The 18,840-nt window shown below is 49.1% G+C and overlaps 1 protein-coding gene across 2 annotated transcripts in view; it reads right to left on the bottom strand.

Moving 5' to 3' along the window:
• Positions 1–18,840, bottom strand: part of ANLN (anillin, actin binding protein) — a 405,458-nt gene that overhangs the window by 245,496 nt on the left and 141,122 nt on the right. For both annotated transcript variants that reach the window (XM_063922504.1, XM_063922505.1), the window contains exon 13: positions 2,548–2,683. In XM_063922504.1, coding sequence (XP_063778574.1) covers positions 2,548–2,683 — 136 coding nt within the window. The remainder of the gene's footprint in view (positions 1–2,547; positions 2,684–18,840) is intronic.

Raw genomic sequence — 18,840 nt, 5'->3', positions numbered from 1 at the left:
GCTTCTTTGTGATCGAAAGGACTGCATTTGGTAATACGGTGCTTTCTTAGGCTGTGAGGGAATATATGGCAAAAAATTTGACTTCCCAGCCGTAGCTGTGGAAACTAGGTCCGAGAGACCGTCCCCAAACAATTCCTCACCCTTGTAAGGTAAAACCTCCATGTGCTTTTTGGAGTCGGCATCACCTGTCCATTGCCGAGTATACAGGACCCTTCTGGCAGAAATTGACATTGCATTTATTCTAGAGCCCAGTAGGCAAATGTCCCTCTGGGCATCCCTCATATATAGGACAGCGTCTTTTATATGTCCCAGGGTCAGTAAAATGGTATCCTTGTCTAAGGTATCCAGTTCCTCAGACAGATTATCTGTCCATGCTGCTACAGCACTACACATCCAGGCCGACGCAATCGCCGGCCTCAGTAGAGTACCTGAATGTGTATAAACAGACTTCAGGAAACTTTCCTGCTTCCTGTCGGCAGGATCCTTTAGAGAGGCCGTATCCTGTGACGGCAGGGCCACCTTCTTAGATAAACGTGTCAGAGCTTTATCTGCCCTAGGGGAGGATTCCCAGCGCATCCTGTCCGTTGGCGGGAAAGGGTACGCCATAAGTAACCTTTTGGAAATCAGCACTTTCCTACCGGGGGAATCCCACGCTTTTTCACATAACTCATTTAACTCATGTGAAGGGGGAAAAGTCACCTCTTGCTTTTTCTCTCCATACATATAAACCCTCTTGTCAGGGACAGACTGATATGTGCAATACATCCTTCATTGCTATAATCATGTAGCGGATGGCTTTAGCCATTTTAGGCTGCAATTTTGCATCATCGTCACTGGAGTCAGAATCCGTGTCGATATCTGTGTCAACAATTTTGGATAGTGGGCGCTTCTGAGATCCTGACGGCCTCTGCGCTGTAGGATCAGGCATGGGCTGAGACCCCGACTGTCCCAAGGCATCAGCTTTATCCAACCTTTTATGCAAGGAGTTTACATTATCATTTAACACCTTCTACATATCCATCCAATCAGGTGTCGGCGCCGTCGGCGGAGACGTCATTCATCTGCACCTGCTCTGCCTCCACATAGCCCTCCTCGTCAAACATGTCGACACACGCGTACCCACACACACACAGGGGATGCTCTATATGAGGATAGGACCCCCACAAGGCCTGAGAGAGAGAGAGAGAGAGAGAGAGAGAGAGAGAGAGAGAGAGAGAGAGAGAGAGAGTATGCCAGCACACCCCCCAGCGCTATATGACCCAGGAATCACACAGTAACTTAGTGTTTACCCAGTAGCTGCTGTATATATTATTATTGCGCTAAATTTATGTGCCCCCCCCCCTCTCTTTTTACCCTCTTTCTACCGTGAGTCTGCAGGGGAGAGCCTGGGGAGCTTCCTCTCAGCGGAGCTATGGAGAGAAAATGGCGCTGGTGAGTGCTGAGGAAGAAGGCCCCGCCCCCTCAGCGGCAGGCTTCTGTCTCGCGATTTTGTGTAAAATGAATGGCGATGGCTCATGCATAATACAGTGCCCAGCTGTATATATGCTGCTTTTTTGCCAGGAGGTAATAAATTGCTGCTCAGGGCGCCCCGCCCTGCACCCTACAGTGACCGGAGTGTGTGGGTTAGTGTGGGCGCAATGGCGCACAGCTGCAGTGCTGTGCGCTACCTCATATGAAGACAGGAGTCTTCTGCCGCCGATTTTGACGTCTTCTTGCTTCAACCCGCCGGCTTCTGTCTTCTGGCTCTGCGAGGGGAACGGCGGCGCGGCTCCGGGAACGGACGACCAAGGTTAGGTTCCTGTGTTCGATCCCTCTGGAGCTAATGGTGTCCAGTAGCCTAAGAAATGCAACCTAGCCGCAGTTAGTAGGTTTGCTTCTCTCCCCTCAGTCCCACGTAGCAGAGAGTCTGTTGCCAGCAGAAGCTCTCTGAAAATAAAAAACCTAACTAAAATACTTTCTTATTAGCAAGCTCAGGAGAGCTCACTAAAATGCACCCAGCTCTGTCCGGGCACAGATTCTAACTGAGGTCTGGAGGAGGAGCCAGTACACACCAGTAGTACTAAATCTTTCTTAGAGTGCCCAGTCTCCTGCGGAGCCCATCTATTCCCCATGGTCCTTACGGAGTTCCCAGCATCCACTAGGACGTTAGAGAAAATAACAGTAAAATTTTAGCGAATGTGAATGGAATCAGAAGACTTACTCCTTGGCACAAACAAAATATTCAATTATGTTTTCTTAAGTTATAATGCAAAAAGCACACAACACAAAACTGTATTCTAGACCAGGGATGGGGAACCTTCGGCCCTCCAGCAGTTGTTGAACTACACATCCCAGCATGACCTGCAACAGTTTTAGCATGGTCAAATAGCAAAACTGTAGCAAGGCATGCTGGTATGTGTAGTTCAACACCAGCTGGAGGGCCGAAGGTTCCCCCATCCCTGTTCTAGACCATGATAATATGGTGCTCTATAATTGATGACAAACCTATACATCTCGTACATATACACAATGAGCTCCATGGGAGTCTGAGTGCTAATGAATACTTACTAGCTACTAGAAGCAATCGCTCAGCTTCCGCTTCTGTTTGCGATCCTTTTCCATGCTCCTCGTCTATACAGCAATTAAGAGCCTGGCTAGCTTGATGAATCACAGTTTGCTGCATATTTATCTCATTATTCAGGACCTACAGAAATGACAAAAAGTAATGTGTTGGGTTGTATGTAAAAAATGTCACATTTCAAGAAACCAATCAACGTATTTGCCCTATTGTCATTTGATCCGGAAGCCACTTTGTTCCTGCAGAGATTACAAGGTGCTTGTTAACCTGACTGCTAAAAAGCCCTTTGGAGAAGGGCTCAACATTTCCTGGATGCCGGGTTACTATAGCGACTAAGATTTTACACTTGGCAACTGGAATTGCATAGACCCTGAACAGTAAGTGAAGAGAGTGATGTTGCATTTATAAACAACTCAAAATGTGCATGGGTCCTGCAGGATGCACTGCAACGCCGGCAAGAGTATCCAAACCATGGCCTAGCTCTCCTCACAGCTTTGGCGCAGTCTCGCCTTCCTGTACCCACATTCATTTCAATTATACACACACACACACACACTGAAACATTTTGGAGGCAGTACAGCGTGGCATACTGTGCACCAGAGAAACGCATGTACTTGAGTTCTAACAGCATATAAGGACAGAATATATTCCTTAAAAGTTTTAATATATTTTGGCTTGTGGATCACAGTTTGGCACCTAACTGTTTAAGCTGACTCCTAGGTTTTCTAATAATTTGTCGCGCCTGTCTTAGGACAGAATACGGCTAGACTGCTTTGGAGTTTAAGGAAAGTAAATTTTTCTATTTTTGCTGTAGAAGTACAGTTTAACAACTACATAATTAAAGAATTCCTTTAAAATAGTTACTATGTAAAACCATGGACCTGCTTTTAGTCATACTTAAGCCTGAGAAGAACTATGTCTTGCTGCTTAGGCCACATATAGCAGCCAAGCGGGTCCCGCTGAACGTGATTCGCTTGGCCGGAGGGAGGTTATGTGTTCACACGGATCATGTTCTGCGGGATACCGCAGAAAAGGATCCGGCCTGTGACACTCAGGATTTTAATGCCGCACTGTGTGAACACATACATTGAAAATGTGTGTGTTCACATTGAAATCCCATTGTCCTGCCCAACCGGTCGGACCCGGCAGTGGAGAGACTACCGCACATGTGTGGGCGCCTGCATGTGCACTCTCCTTCCGTCCCAGCGGGTCCTGCTAAACGGGACACGCTTGGCCGCTATGTGTGGGCGTTGCCTTAGGGATAATACGGACTACGAGAAAAGGATTTACCGGTAGGTAATTCAAAACAAGATTTATGGTAAAAACTTACAGTTGTTAAATCTTTCTGCGAGGTACACTGGGCTACACAGGGAATGACATTGGGGTGTAGAGTAAGATCTTGATCCGAGGCACCAACAGGCTCAAAGCTTGACCTTCTTCCCAGAATGCATTGTGCCGCCTCAATAACCCCGCCTCCGTGCACAGGAGCTCAGTTTTTGTTAACCAGTCCAATGCAGTAGCAGGCAAGAGAGATGACAACTGTTAGCAGCCACATACACCACATTCTCACGACAGGAGAAAGTGTCAGCGGCTAATACCATACCAACCCAAAGAAGCTAAGTGCGTCAGGGTGGGCGCCCTGTGGAGCCCAGTGTACCTCCCAGAAAGAGATTCAACAACGGTAAGTACTTACCATAAATTTCCTTTTCTGCTGTGGGGTACACTGGGCTCCACAGGGAATGATATTGGGGATGTCCTAAAGCAGTTCCTTATGGGAGGGGACGCACTGTAACGGGCACAAGAACCCGGCGTCCAAAGGAAGCATCCTGGGAGGCGGAAGTATCAAAAGCATAAAACCTTATGAACGTGTTCACCGAAGACCACGTAGCCGCCTTGCACAATTGTTCAAGGGTCGCACCACGGCAGGCCGCCCAAGAAGGTCCAACCGACCGAGTAGAATGGGCCTTTATGGTAGCAGGAGCTGGAAGGCCAGCCTGTAGATAAGCATGTGCAATCACCATTCTAATCCATCTGGCTAGGGTCTGCTTGTGAGCAGGCCAGCCACGTTCAAACAGTACAAACAGAGAATTCGACTACCTAATGAAGGAAGTTCTCTTCACGTAGATACAGAGAGCCCGTACTACCATCCAAAGACCACTCTTTGGAAGACAATTCAGGAGAGGCAAAGGCCGGAACCACAATCTCCTGATTAAGGTGGAAAGAAAACACCACCTTAGGTAAATACCCAGGACGTGTTCTAAGAACCGCCCGATCACGGTGAAAAATCAGATATGGTGACCTACAAGACAAGGCATCTAAATCCGACACCCGTCTAGCAGAGGCAATGGCTAGCAGAAACAGTTGAACAGAAAGCCACTTCAGGGCAGCCGATTCAAGGGATTCAAAAGTCCCAAGGAGCAACAGGCGGGACATAAGGAGGTTGAATCCGCAACACAACCTGAGTGAAGGTATGAACATCAGGTAAAGTTACAATTCTCCTCTGGAACCAAACTGAAAAGGCAGAAATATGACCCTTGATGGAGGCCAGACGAAGGCCTAAGTCCAGGCCCTGTTGCAGAAAGGCCAAAAGTTTGGCCATACTAAACTTGTAAGCATCATGATTGTTAGATGCGCACCAAGCAAAGAATTCCAGACCCTATGGTAAATCAGAGCAGAAGCCGGCTTACGGGCCTTTAACATAGTTTGAATGACCGCCTCAGAAAATCATTTGGCCCTCAAGACGGAAGCTTCAAGAGCCACGCCGTCAAAGCCAACCGGGCTAAATCCAGATATACATAGGGGCCCTGAACAAGGAGATCTGGGCGCTGCGGAAGTAGAAGGAGACACTATCGAGAGACCCTAAAGGTCTGAGAACCAATGCAGTCTGGGCCATGCGGAAGCGATCAGAAGTAGGATTCCTCCTTCTTGCTTGAACTTCCTTATTACTCTGGGCAGGACTGACACCGAAGAAAGTTACATGGAATTGCTAGTGCGTCCACCAATGCTGCTTGAGGATCCCTTGTCCTTGCTCCGAAGACCGGAACATTGTGATTGTGTCGAAACGCCATCAGGTCCACATCTGGAAGGCCCCACCTGTCCACGAGGAGCTGAAGCACTTCTGGATGGAGGCTCCACTCTCCAGCGTATACGTCCTTACGACTGAGATAGTCTGCTTCCCAGTTCAGGACGCTCGGAATGAACACTGCGGATATGGCCGTCAGATGGCGCTCCGCCCACTGAAGAATTCTGATACTTCCCTCATTGCCATACGGCTTCGAGTGCCGCCTTGATGATTTATGTATACCACCGTGGTGCCGTTGTCCGACTGTACTTTAACAGGTCTGTCCAGGAGAGAGCCGCAACTTACCCGCACGCCTGAGGCTGTTTGCCGTTACAGCGGACTGAGATATTCCGGACATCTCAGTGGTGAAGCACAGCCTGTTTGGGAGCGGGTATGCGTTCCGTGTTCTTCTTTTTAAAGAAAAATTTGTTACGTCTTTGTGAATAAATTCCCTAAGGGGTACTTCTTTTTATCCATTTGTGATTGGTCTGTTGGAGTCCTGAATCCTGAAGACACCAGATGGGACTAAGGAATATAAAGATACCTTTCAGTGAACGGTATTGGTTTCTTTAAAGTGAGTGTCAGTTTCATAGTGAGCACAGCAAAAAAACGGAGATTCTGTTTAAACCGATCTCACTACTGACAATCAGCTGGATATCAAGTTAGCATAACGATCACCAACTGTTTTAATCAATACTCTCTATATTATCTACTAAGATATCTATTAGTACTCTTATGATTGTTCATTTTTATGTGCAAAGGATAGAACAATTTTTATTGTGTTGTATATATATACATTATCCGGATTTAAGGGGTTTTTAGCGCTGTACACTCCTCTCCAAACCTTTTTTTGTGCTCTGTCCTGTATTAGATGCGGGGCCATTGTCAACGCATTGAACACTGCCCGCAGTTCCAGAATATTGATTGGGAGCAGAGACTCCTCCTTGGTCCACCGACCCTGAAGAGAGAGTTGTTCCAACACCGCGCCCCAACCTCTCAGACTAGCATCCGTCGTCAGAAGGACCCAGTTGGATATCCAGAAGGGACGGCCCCTGGTCAATTGTTGGTCCTGAAGCCACCAGCTCAGTGACAGGCGGACCTCTGGAGGCAAGAAGATCATGCGAGATCTGATCCGGTGAGGCAGGCCATCCCACTTGGTCAGAATTAACTTCTGCAGAAGGCGAGAGTAAATTGAGCATACTCCACCATGTCGAAAGCAGACACCATGAGACCCAGCACTTGCATTGCCGAATGTATCGACACTTGCGGACGAGATAGGAAGCATCGAATCCTGTCCTGAAGCTTCAGGACTTTCTCCTGAGACAGGAAACAACCGTTGGTTGTAAGTGTCCAATAATGCTCCCAGATGTAACGTGCTCCGAGCAGGAACTAGGGAGGATTTCTTCTAGTTGATCAGCCACCCATGGGTTTCATGCAGTGGACCGTCAGATCGAGATGACACAGGAGAAGTTCTGGGGAATTTGCCAAGATCAATAAATCGTCCAAATACGGTAGGATCCTGACCCCTTGACGGCGGAGTGTAGCAGTCATGACCGCCATAACTTTGGTGAAAACTCGGGGAGCCGTTGTCAAACCAAAGGGTAACGCCCGAAATTGGTAATGAAGGTTGCCCGCCGCAAACCTCAGGTATTGTTGATGAGATACTGCAATAGGAATATGTAGATAGGCATCCTGTATGTCCAGGGAGACCATATAGTCCCCAGGCTCCAAGGCCAGAACAATAGTGCGCAGCGTTTCCATACGAAACTTGGAGATCCGCACATGCTTGTTCAAGGACTTCAGATTGAGAATGGGCCGCGAGGACCCATTCGGTTTTGGGACTAGGAACAGCGGTGAATAGTACCCCTTGCCTCTATGAGCCAGAGGCACCCGTACTACCACTCCTGTGGTCAGGAGGGAACGTACCACCGAGTGCAAAGTATTTGCTTTTGCCGGATCCAGAGGCACATCTGTCAGGCAAAATCGATGAGGGACGATTCTTGAAGGGTATGGCGTAACCTTGAGCGACGACTTCCCTCACCCAGGTATCTGAAGTGGTCTTCAACCATTCCTGGACAAAACCTAGAAGTCGGCCCCCCACCCTGGGATCCCCCAGAGGGAGGCCCGCCCAGTCATGCTTGTCAGTTTTGGAAGCTGGCTGACTGGCGGACCAGGCACGCTTCAGACTGGGCTTGGCAGGTCTGGAAGCACGAGCTTGCTTTGGGTACGCCTGACCTTTTGCTTTTCCTGGAGGACGAAAGGGCAGAGGGAAAGTACTTTTAGCCTTCTGTGTGGGAGGAGCTGTACTAGTTAGGCAAACTGTTTTAGCAGTGGCCAGATCAGCCACAATCTTATTGAGGTCTCCAAAGAGAATGTCTCCCTTGAAAGGAAGCACCTCCAGATTTTTCTTGGATTCCATATCCACCGACCAGTATCTCAACCAAAGAATACATCTGGCCAAGACGGACGTAGTAGCAGCCTTGGCCGCGAGACCCCGGCATCGGAGGCCGCCTCCTTAAGGTACAGAGAAGCCGTGGTAGTATACGAGAGACATTGTCGAGCATGCTCAGATGTGTTGGAAGGCAGTTCCACCTCAAGCTGCTGAGCCCACGACTCAACAGCTTCAGCTGCCATTGTTGCTGTAATGGTTGGTCTATGCACAGCCCCCGTTAGGGTATAAATCGATTTCAAACAACCCTCCACATGTCTATCAGTCGGTTCCTTCAGAGAGGTGACGGTAGTTACTGTCAGAGCAGAGGAAACAACCATACGCGCCACATGAGAATCTACAGGCGGAGGAGTTTCCCAATTCTTACATATCTCCGCAGAGAGAGGATAGCGAGCCAACAGTCTCTTATTCTGTGTGAATTTTGACCCTGGATTTTCACAGGATTCCTGACGTATGTCAACCAGGTGTTCAGAATGAGGTAAAACTTATTTAACCACCTTATTACGTTTAAACCTATCCGGTTTGTTGGAGACAGCCTCAGGCTCAGGATCATCAGACACCTGAAGAATGAGCCTAAATTGCTTCAATCAAATCCGGGACATCCACCAATGACTTCCCTTCCTCATCAGAAACATCTGTGTCAGTGTCTGTGGGATCAGTATATGCACCATCCTCCTCAGAGGACGTGTCTGGGATAGCAGTGGATTGGGAGGAGGTAATGGCCTGTTTAGAGGACGACTCAGTCTTAGGTGGGCGAGAGTGACACTTAGATTTAGTCAGTGACCGGTTCAAATGCTGTAACCAAGTGGAGATTTGATCTGCCCATGGCGGATTAATAGCAGGGACCATAAACTGCTGCATTGGCACAGGTGGTCCCACAGGGGGCACCAATTAAGTTACAAGCGTGTTTAACAGCGTGGAAAAGGTAGCCCAAGGTGGGTCATTAGTTGCCCCCCGGTGCTACAAACCCACTGGGAGGTAAAGAACACCCTGAACCTGAACTCTCTGCTGCCATATCCTCCAAAACATCTGTGGCATCACCACCACGTAATGTGGGAGAAGCCCCAGCTCCGTCGCCTCGTGTAGTCGACACAACAGTAAGCACAATATTGGGCGACCTGGTACAATACTTAGCAGCGATATACCTAGCAAGAACTCCCAGTGAAGTGTGACTGTCAGCACGAACCGGGAAATTAAAGAGATATATGGCGACTATAAATCACAATGAAAAATACACAGCATGTATAACTTGTGAAAAAAATAAGAATTTACTTACCGATAATTCTATTTCTCGTAGTCCGTAGGGGATGCTGGGAACTCCGTAAGGACCATGGGGAATAGCGGCTCCGCAGGAGACTGGGCACATCTAAAGAAAGCTTTAGGATCACCTGGTGTGCACTGGCTCCTCCCCCTATGACCCTCCTCCAAGCCTCAGTTAGGATACTGTGCCCGGACGAGCGTACACAATAAGGAAGGATTTTGAATCCCGGGTAAGACTCATACCAGCCACACCAATCACACTGTACAACTTGTGATCTGAACCCAGTTAACAGCATGGTAATAGAGGAGCCTCTAGAAAAGATGGCTCACTACAACAATAACCCGAATTTTTTGGTAACAATAATTATGTACCAGTATTGCAGACAATCCGCACTTGGGATGGGCGCCCAGCATCCACTACGGACTACGAGAAATAGAATTATCGGTAAGTAAATTCTTATTTTCTCTGACGTCCTAGTGGATGCTGGGAACTCCGTAAGGACCATGGGGATTATACCAAAGCTCCCAAACGGGCGGGAGAGTGCGGATGACTCTGCAGCACCGAATGAGAGAACTCCAGGTCCTCCTCAGCCAAGATATCAAATTTGTAGAATTTTACAAACGTATTTGCTCCTGACCAAGTAACTGCTCGGCAAAGTTGTAAAGCCGAGACCCCTCGGGCAGCTGCCCAAGATGAGCCCACCTTCCTTGTGGAGTGGGCATTTTAAGATTTTTGGCTGTGGCAGGCCTGCCACAGAATGTGCAAGCTGAATTGTACTACAAATCCAACGAGCAATCGTCTGCTTAGAAGCAGGAGCACCCAGTTTGTTGGGTGCATACAGGATAAACAGCGAGTCAGATTTTCTGACTCCAGCCGTCCTGGAAACATGTATTTTCAGGGTCCTGACCACGTCAAGCAACTTGGAATCCTCCAAGTCCTTAGTAGCCGCAGGTACCACAATAGGTTGGTTCATGTGAAATGCAGAAACCACCTTAGGTAGAAAATTTGAGGACGAGTCCTCAATTCTGCCCTTTCAGAATGAAATATTAAGTAAGGGCTTTTATATGATAAAGCCGCCAATTCTGACACCCGCCTGGCTGAAACCAGGGCTAACTCGTCACTTCCATGTGAGATATTTTAAGTCCACAGTGGTGAGTGGTTCAAACCAATGTGACTTTAGGAAACTCAACACAACATTGAGATCCCCAAGGTGCCACTGGAGGCACAAAAGGAGACTGTATATGCAGTACCCCTTTTACAAATGTCTGAACTTCAGGCACTGAAGCCAGTTCTTTTTGGAAGAAAATCGACAGGGCCGAAATTTGAACCTTAATGGACCCTAATTTTAGGCCCATAGACAGTCCTGTTTGCAGGAAATGGAGGAAACGACCCAGTTGAAATTCCTCTGTAGGGGCCTTCTTGGCCTCACCCCACGCAACATATTTTCGCCAAATGCGGTGATAATGTTTTGCGGTTACGTCTTTCCTGGCCTTGACCAGGGTAGGGATCTTCAGGATCCGGCGTTCAACCGCCATGCCGTCAAACGCAGCCGCGGTAAGTCTTGGAACAGACAAGGCCCTTGCTGGAGCAGGTCCTTTCTTAGAGGTAGAGGCCACGGTTCGTCCGTGAGCATCTCTTGAAGTTCCGGATACCAAGTCCTTCTTGGCCAATCCGGAACCACGAGTATAGTTCTTACTCCTCTCCTTCTTATGATTCTCAGTACTTTTGGTATGAGGGGCAGAGGAGGGAACACATACACTGACTGGTACACCCACGGTGTTACCAGAGCGTCCACCGCTATTGCCTGAGGGTCCCTTGACCTGGCGCAATATCTGTCTAGTTTTTTGTTTAGACGGGACGCCATTATGTCCACCTTTTGTTTTTCCCAACGGTTTACAATCAGGTGGAAGACTTCTGGGTGAAGTCCCCACTCTCCCGGGTGAAGGTCGTGTCTGCTGAGGAAGTCTGCTTCCCAGTTGTCCACTCCCGGAATGAACACTGCTGACAGTGCTATCACATGATTTTCCGCCCAGCGAAAATCCTTGCAGCTTCTGCCATTGCCCTCCTGCTTCTCGTGCCGCCCGGTCTGTTTACGTGGGCGACTGACGTGATTTTGTCCGATTGGATCAATACCGCCTGACCCTGAAGCAGGGGTTTCGCTTGACTTAGGGCATTGTAAATGGCCCTTAGTTCCAGAATGTTTATATGAAGAGATGTCTCCAGGCTTGACCATAAGCCCTGGAAATTCCTTCCCTGTGTGACTGCTCCCCAGCCTCGCAGGCTGGCATCCGTGGCCACCAGGACCCAGTCCCGAATGCCGAATCTGCGGCCCTCTAGAAGATGAGCACTCTGCAACCACCACAGGAGGGATACCCTTGTCCCTGGTGACAGGGTTATCCGCTGAAGCATCTGAAGATGCGACCCGGACCATTTGTCCAGAAGGTTCCACTGTGCGTGGAATCTGCCGAATGGGATTGCTTCGTAGGAAGCCACCATTTTTACCCAGAACCCTTGTGCATTGATGCACTGAGACTTGGCTCGGTTTTAGGAGGTTCCTGACTAGCTCGGATAACTCCCTGGCTTTCTCCTCCGGGAGAAGCACCTTCTTTCTGGACTATGTCCAGAATCATCCCTAGGAACAGAAGACAAGTCGTCGGAACCAGCTGCGATTTTGGAATATTGAAAATCCAATCGTGCCGCAACACTACCTGATATAGTGCTACACCGATCTCCAACTGTTCCCTGGATCTTACCCTTATCAGGGAATCGTCCAAGTAAAGGATAACTAAAATTCCCTTCCTTCGAAGGAATATCATCATTTCGGTCATTACTTCAGTAAAGACCCGGGGTGCCGTGGACCATCCCTACGGCAGCGTCCGAACGGATACAGTTCTGTACCATAACCTGAAATACCCTTGGTGAGAAGGGTAAATTTTGACATGAAGGTAAGCCTCCTTGATGTCCCGAGACATCATGTAGTCCCCTTCTTCCAGGTTTGCAATCACTGCTCTGAGTGACTCAATTTTGAATTTGAACCTCTGTATGCAAGTGTTCAAAGATTTTAGATTTTAGATTTTAAAATCGGTCTCACCGAGCCGTCTGGCTTCAGTACCACAATAGTGTGGAATAATACCCCGTTCCCTGTTGCAGGAGGGGTACCTTGATTATCACCTGCTGGGAATACAGCTTGTGAATGGCTTCCAAAACTGCCTCCCTGTCAGCGGGAGACGTCGGTAAAACAGACTTTTGGAAACGGCGAGGGGAATACGTCTCGAATTCCAATTTGTACCCCTGAAATATTATCTGAAGGATCCAGGGGTCTACTTGCGAGTGAGCCCACTGCGCACTGAAATTCATTGAGAACGGGACCCCACCGTGCCTGAATTTGTAAAGCCCTAGCGTCATATTGAGGGCTTGGCAGCGGCGGAAAAGGGTTTCTGTTCCTTGGAACTGGCTGATCTCTGCAGCCATTTTCCTCTCCCTCTGTCACGAGCAGAAAAGAGGAACCCTTTTGTCCGCTTGCCAACCAGAACTGCGCCTGATAATACGGCGTCTTATTTTGAGAGGCGACCTGGGGTACATCCCCTCTTTTAAGGCAATACTTCCAAATGCCGTTTGGAATCCGCATCACCTGACCACTTTACTGGAATAATTGGACAACGCACTTATACTTGATGCCAGTCTGCAAATATTCCGCTGTGCATCCTGCATATATAGAAATGCATTTTTTAATTGCTCTATAGGCAATAATATACTGTCCTTATCTAGGATATTATATTTCCAGTCAGGGAATCCGACCACGCCAACCCAGCACTGCACATCCAGGCTGAGGCGATTGCTGGTCGCAGTATAACACCAGTATGTGTGTAAATACATTTTAGGATACGCTCCTGCTTTCTATCAGCAGGATCCTTAAGGGCGGCCATCTCAGGAGAGGGTAGAGCCCTTGTTTTTACAAGCGTGTGAGCGCTTTATCCACCCTAGGGGGTGTTTCCCAACGCACCCTAACCTCTGGCGGGAAAAGGTATACTGCCAATAACTTTTTAGAAAATATCAATTGTTATCGGGGGGAAACTCACGCATCATCACACCCCTCATTTTATTTCTCAGATTCAGGAAAACTACAGGAAGTTTTTCCTCACCAAACATAATACCCCTTTTTTTTTGGTGGTATTCATATTATCAGAAAAGTGTAAACTTTTTCCATTGCCTCAATCATGCAATGTGTGGCCCTATTGGAAATCACGGTTGTCTCTTCACCGTCGACACAGGAGTCAGTACCCCTGTCGGCGTCTGTATCTGAGGTAACGGGCGCTTTAGGGCCCCTGTATGAGACGTCTGGACATGCACAAGCTGAGTAGCCGGCTGTCTCATGTCAACCACTGTCTTTTATACAAAGCTGACACTGTCACGCAATTTCAACAGTACATCCACTCAGGTGTCGACCCCCTAGGGGGTGACAACACAATTTCAGACACTCTACTCCGTCTCCTCATCATTTTTCTCCTCATACATGTCGACACCAACGTACCGACACACAGCACACACACAGGGAATGCTCTGATAGAGGACAGGACCCCACTAGCCCTTTGGGGAGACAGAGGGAGAGTTTGCCAGCACACACCAGAGCGCTATATATATACAGGGATAACCTTATATAAGTGTTTTTCCCTTTATAGCTGCTGTATTGTTATATACTGCGCCTAATTTGTGCCCCCCTCTCTTTTTTAACCCCTTTCTGTAGTGTAGTGACTGCAGGGGAGAGCCAGGGAGCTTCCCTCCAACTGAGCTGTGAGGGAAAATGGCGCCAGTGTGCTGAGGAGATAGGCTCCGCCCCTTTCTCGGCGTCCTTATCATCCTTTTTCTGTATGTTTTGGCAGGGGTTAAATGCATCCATATAGCCCAGGAGTTATATGTGATGCATTTATTTTAGCCATATAAGGTTTTTTTATCGATTTATTGCGTCTCAGGGCGCTGCCCCCCCCAGCGCCCTGCACCCTCAGTGACCGGAGTGTGAAGTGTGCTGAGAGCAATAGCGCACAGCTGCGGTGCTGTGCGCTACCTTATCTGAAGACAGGATCGTCTTCTGCCGCCGATTTTTCCGGACCTCTTCGCTCTTCTGGCTCTGTAAGGGGGCCGGCGGCGCGGCTCCGGTGACCCATCCAGGCTGAACCTGTGATCGTCCCTCTGGAGCTAATGTCCAGTAGCCTAAGAAGCCCAATCCACTCTGCACGCAGGTGAGTTCGCTTCTTCTCCCCTTAGTCCCTCGATGCAGTGAGCCTGTTGCCAGCAGGTCTCACTGAAAATAATAAACCTAAACTAAAACTTTCACAAAGAGCTCAGGAGAGCCCCTAGTGTGCACCCTTCTCGTCGGGCACAGAAATCTAACTGAGGCTTGGAGGAGGGTCATAGGGGGAGGAGCCAGTGCACACCAGGTGATCCTAAAGCTTTCTTTATATGTGCCCAGTCTCCTGCGGAGCTGCTATTCCCCATGGTCCTTACGGAGTTCCCAGCATCCACTAGGACGTCAGAGAAATAAGAATTTACTCACCGGTAATTCTATTTCTCGTAGTCCGTAGTGGATGCTGGGGACTCCGTAAGGACCATGGGGAATAGACGGGCTCCGCAGGAGACTGGGCACTCTAAAGAAAGATTCAGTACTATCTGGTGTGCACTGGTTCCTCCCTCTATGCCCCTCCTCCAGACCTCAGTTAAGGAAACTGTGCCCGCAAGAGCTGACACTACAAGGAAAGGATTTTGGAATCCAGGGTAAGACTCATACCAGCCACACCAATCACACTGTACAACTTGTGATAAACTTACCCAGTTAACAGTATGAACAACAACTGAGCATCACTCAACCGATGCTACATAACCATAACCCTTTATTAAGCAATAACTATATACATGTATTGCAGAAAGTCCGCACTTGGGACGGGCGCCCAGCATCCACTACGGACTACAAGAAATAGAATTACCGGTGAGTAAATTCTTATTTTCTCTAACGTCCTAGTGGATGCTGGGGACTCCGTAAGGACCATGGGGATTATACCAAAGCTCCCAAAGGGGCGGGAGAGTGCGGATGACTCTGCAGCACCGAATGGGCAAACACCAGGTCCTCCTCAGCCAGGGTATCAAACTTGTAGAATTTTGCAAATGTGTTTGAACCCGACCAAGTAGCAGCTCGGCAAAGCTGTAATGCCGAGACCCCTCGGGCAGCCGCCCAAGAAGAGCCCACCTTCCTTGTGGAATGGGCTTTCACTGATTTTGGATGCGGCAATCCAGCCGCAGAATGAGCCTGCTGAATCGTGTTACAGATCCAGCGAGCAATGGTTTGCTTTGAAGCAGGAGCACCCATCTTGTTGGATGCATACAGGATAAGCAGCGAGTTGAGTCAGTTTTCCGGACTCCAGCCGTCCTGGCAACATAGATCTTCAAAGCCCTGACTAAATCAAGCAACTTGGAATCCTCGAAGTCACGAGTAGCCGCAGGCACCACAATGGGTTGGTTCAAATGAAAAGATGACACCACCTTTGGCAGAAACTGCGGACGAGTCCGCAATTCTGCCCTATCCATATGGAAAACCAGATAGGGGTTTTACATGACAAAGCCAATTCTGACACACGCCTAGCTGAAGCCAAGGCCAACAGCATGACCACTTTCCACGTGAGATACTTTAGCTCCACTGTCTTAAGTGGCTCAAACCAGTGGGATTTCAGGAAACCCAAGACCACGTTAAGATCCCAAGGTGCCACTGGTGGCACAAAAGGAGGCTGAATATGCAGCACTCCCTTAACAAACGTCTGAATCTGGACCTTTATGGACCCTAATTTTAGGACCATAGTCACACCTGACTGTAGGAAGTGCAGGAATCGACCCAGCTGGAATTCCTCTGTAGGGGCCTTCCTGGCCTAACACCAAGCAACATATTTTCGCCATATACGGTGATAATGTTTTGCTGTCACGTCCTTTCTAGCCTTTATCAGCGTAGGAATAACTGCATCCAGAATGCCCTTTTCTGCTAGGATCCGGCGTTCAACCGCTATGCCGTCAAACGCAGCCGCGGTAAGTCTTGGAACAGACAGGGCCCCTGTTGCAACAGGTCCTGTCTGAGAGACAGAGGCCATGGGTCCTCAGAGCATTTCTTGCAGTTCCGGGTACCAAGTCCTTCTTGGCCAATCCGGAACAATGAGTATTGTTCTCACTCCTCTTTTTCTTACGATTCTCAGTACCCTGGGTATGAGAGGAAGAGGAGGAAACACATAGACCGACTGGAACACCCACGGTGTCACCAGTGCGTCCACAGCGATCGCCTGAGGGTCTCTTGACCTGGCGCAACACCTCTTCAATTTTTTGTTGAGGCGGGACGCCATCATGTCCACCTGTGGCAGTTCCCATCGATTTACAATCTGCGTGAAGACTTCTTGATGAAGTCCCCACTCTCCCGGGTGGAGGTCGTGTCTGCTGAGGAAGTCTGCTTCCCAGTTGTCCACTCCCGGAATGAACACTGCTGACAGTGCTTGCACGTGATTCTACGCCCAACGAAGAATCCTGGTGGCTTCCGCCATTGCCACCCTGCTTCTTGTGCCGCCATGGCGGTTTACATGAGCGACTGCCGTGATGTTGTCTGACTGAATCAGCACTGGTTGGTCTCGAAGCAGAGGCTCCGCTTGACTCAGGGCGTTGTATATGGCTCGTAGCTCCAGGATATTCATGTGCAGACAAGTCTCCTGACTTGACCACAGCCCTTGGAAGTTTCTTCCTTGAGTGACTGCCCCCCACCCTCGGAGGCTTGCATCCGTGGTCACCAGGACCCAGTCCTGTATGCCGAATCAGCGGCCCTCGAGGAGGTGAGCACCTTGTAGCCACCACAGAAGAGACACACTAGCCCTGGGGGACAGGGTGATCATCCGATGCATCTGAAGATGCGATCCGGACCACTTGTCCAGCAGATCCCACTGAAAGATCCTCGCATGGAACCTGCCGAAGGGAATGGCTTCGTATGACGCAATCTTTCCCAGGACTCGTGTGCAGTGATGCACCGACACCTGTTTTGGCTTTAGGAGGTCTCTGACCAGAGTCACGAGCTCCTGAGCCTTCTCCTCAGGGAGAAACACCTTCTTCTGGTCTGTGTCCAGAATCATGCCCAGGAAGGGCAGACGCGTCGCAGGAATCAGCTGCGACTTTGGAATGTTCAGAATCCAGCCGTGCTGACGCAACACTTCCTGAGAGTGTGCTACGCTGATCAGCAACTGCTCCCTGGACCTCGCCTTTATGAGGAGATCGTCCAAGTATGGGATAATTGTAACCCCTTGCTTCCGAAGGAGCACCATCATTTCCGCCATCACCTTGGTAAAAACTCTCGGTGTCGTGGACAGGCCAAACGGCAACGTCTGGAATTGGTAATGACAGTCCCGTACCACAAACCTGAGGTACTCCTGATGAGGCGGATAAATGGGGACATGCAAGTAAGCATCCTTGATGTCCAGAGACACCATAAAATCCCCCTCTTCCAGGCTTGCAATGACCGCTCTGAGCGATTCTATTTTGAACTTGAATTTCTTCAGATAAATGTTCAGGGATTTTAAATTTAAAATGGGTCTGACCGAACCGTCCGGTTTCGGTACCACAAACATAGTAGAATAGTAGCCCCTTCCCCGTTGAAGGGGGGGAAACCTCTACCACCAACTGCTGGAGAAAAAGTTTGTGAATTGCCGCCAACACTATCTCCCTTTCCATGGGGGAAGTTGGTAAGGCCGATTTTAGGTAACTGTGAGGGGGCGTCACCTCGAATTCCAGCTTGTATCCCTGAGACACAATTTGTATAGCCCAAGGATCCACCTGTGAGCGAACCCACTGGTGGCTGAAATGTCGGAGACGCGCCCCCACGGCTCCTGGCTCCGCCTGTGGAGCCCCAGCGTCATGCGGTGGATTTAGTGGAAGCCGGGGAAGACTTTTGTTCCTGGGAACTAGCTGCATGGTGCAGCTTTTTTCCTCTACCCCTGCCTCTGGCAAGAAAGGACGCATCTCTGACCTTCTTGCTCTTCTGAGAACGAAAGGACTGCATTTGGTAATACGGTGCTTTCTTAGGCTGTGGAGGGACATAAGGCAAGAAATTTGACTTCCCAGCCGTAGCTGTGGAAACTAGGTCCGAGAGACCGTCCCCAAACAATTGCTGGCCTCAACAGTGTGCCAGAATGTGCATAAACAGACTTCAGGATAGCTTCCTGCTTTCTATCCGCAGGATCCTTTAGGGCGGCCGTATCCTGAGACGGCAGGGCCACCTTCTTAGACAAGCGTGTCAACGCCTTGTCTACCCTAGGGGAGGATTCCCAGCGTAACCTGTCCGTTGGCGGGAAAGGATACGCCATTAGTAATGTCTTGGAAATTATCACCTTCCTGTCAGGGGAATCCCACGCTTTTTCACATAGTTCATTTAATTCATGTGAAGGGGGAAAAGTCACTTCATGCTTTTTCTCCCCATACATATAAATCCTCTTGTCAGGGAGAGG

Source organism: Pseudophryne corroboree, chromosome 5, assembly GCF_028390025.1.
Source record: "Pseudophryne corroboree isolate aPseCor3 chromosome 5, aPseCor3.hap2, whole genome shotgun sequence".
Lineage (NCBI taxonomy): Eukaryota > Metazoa > Chordata > Amphibia > Anura > Myobatrachidae > Pseudophryne > Pseudophryne corroboree.
The sequence above is the reverse complement of the archived record's forward strand: the minus strand, read 5'-3'. Positions and strand labels throughout refer to the sequence as shown.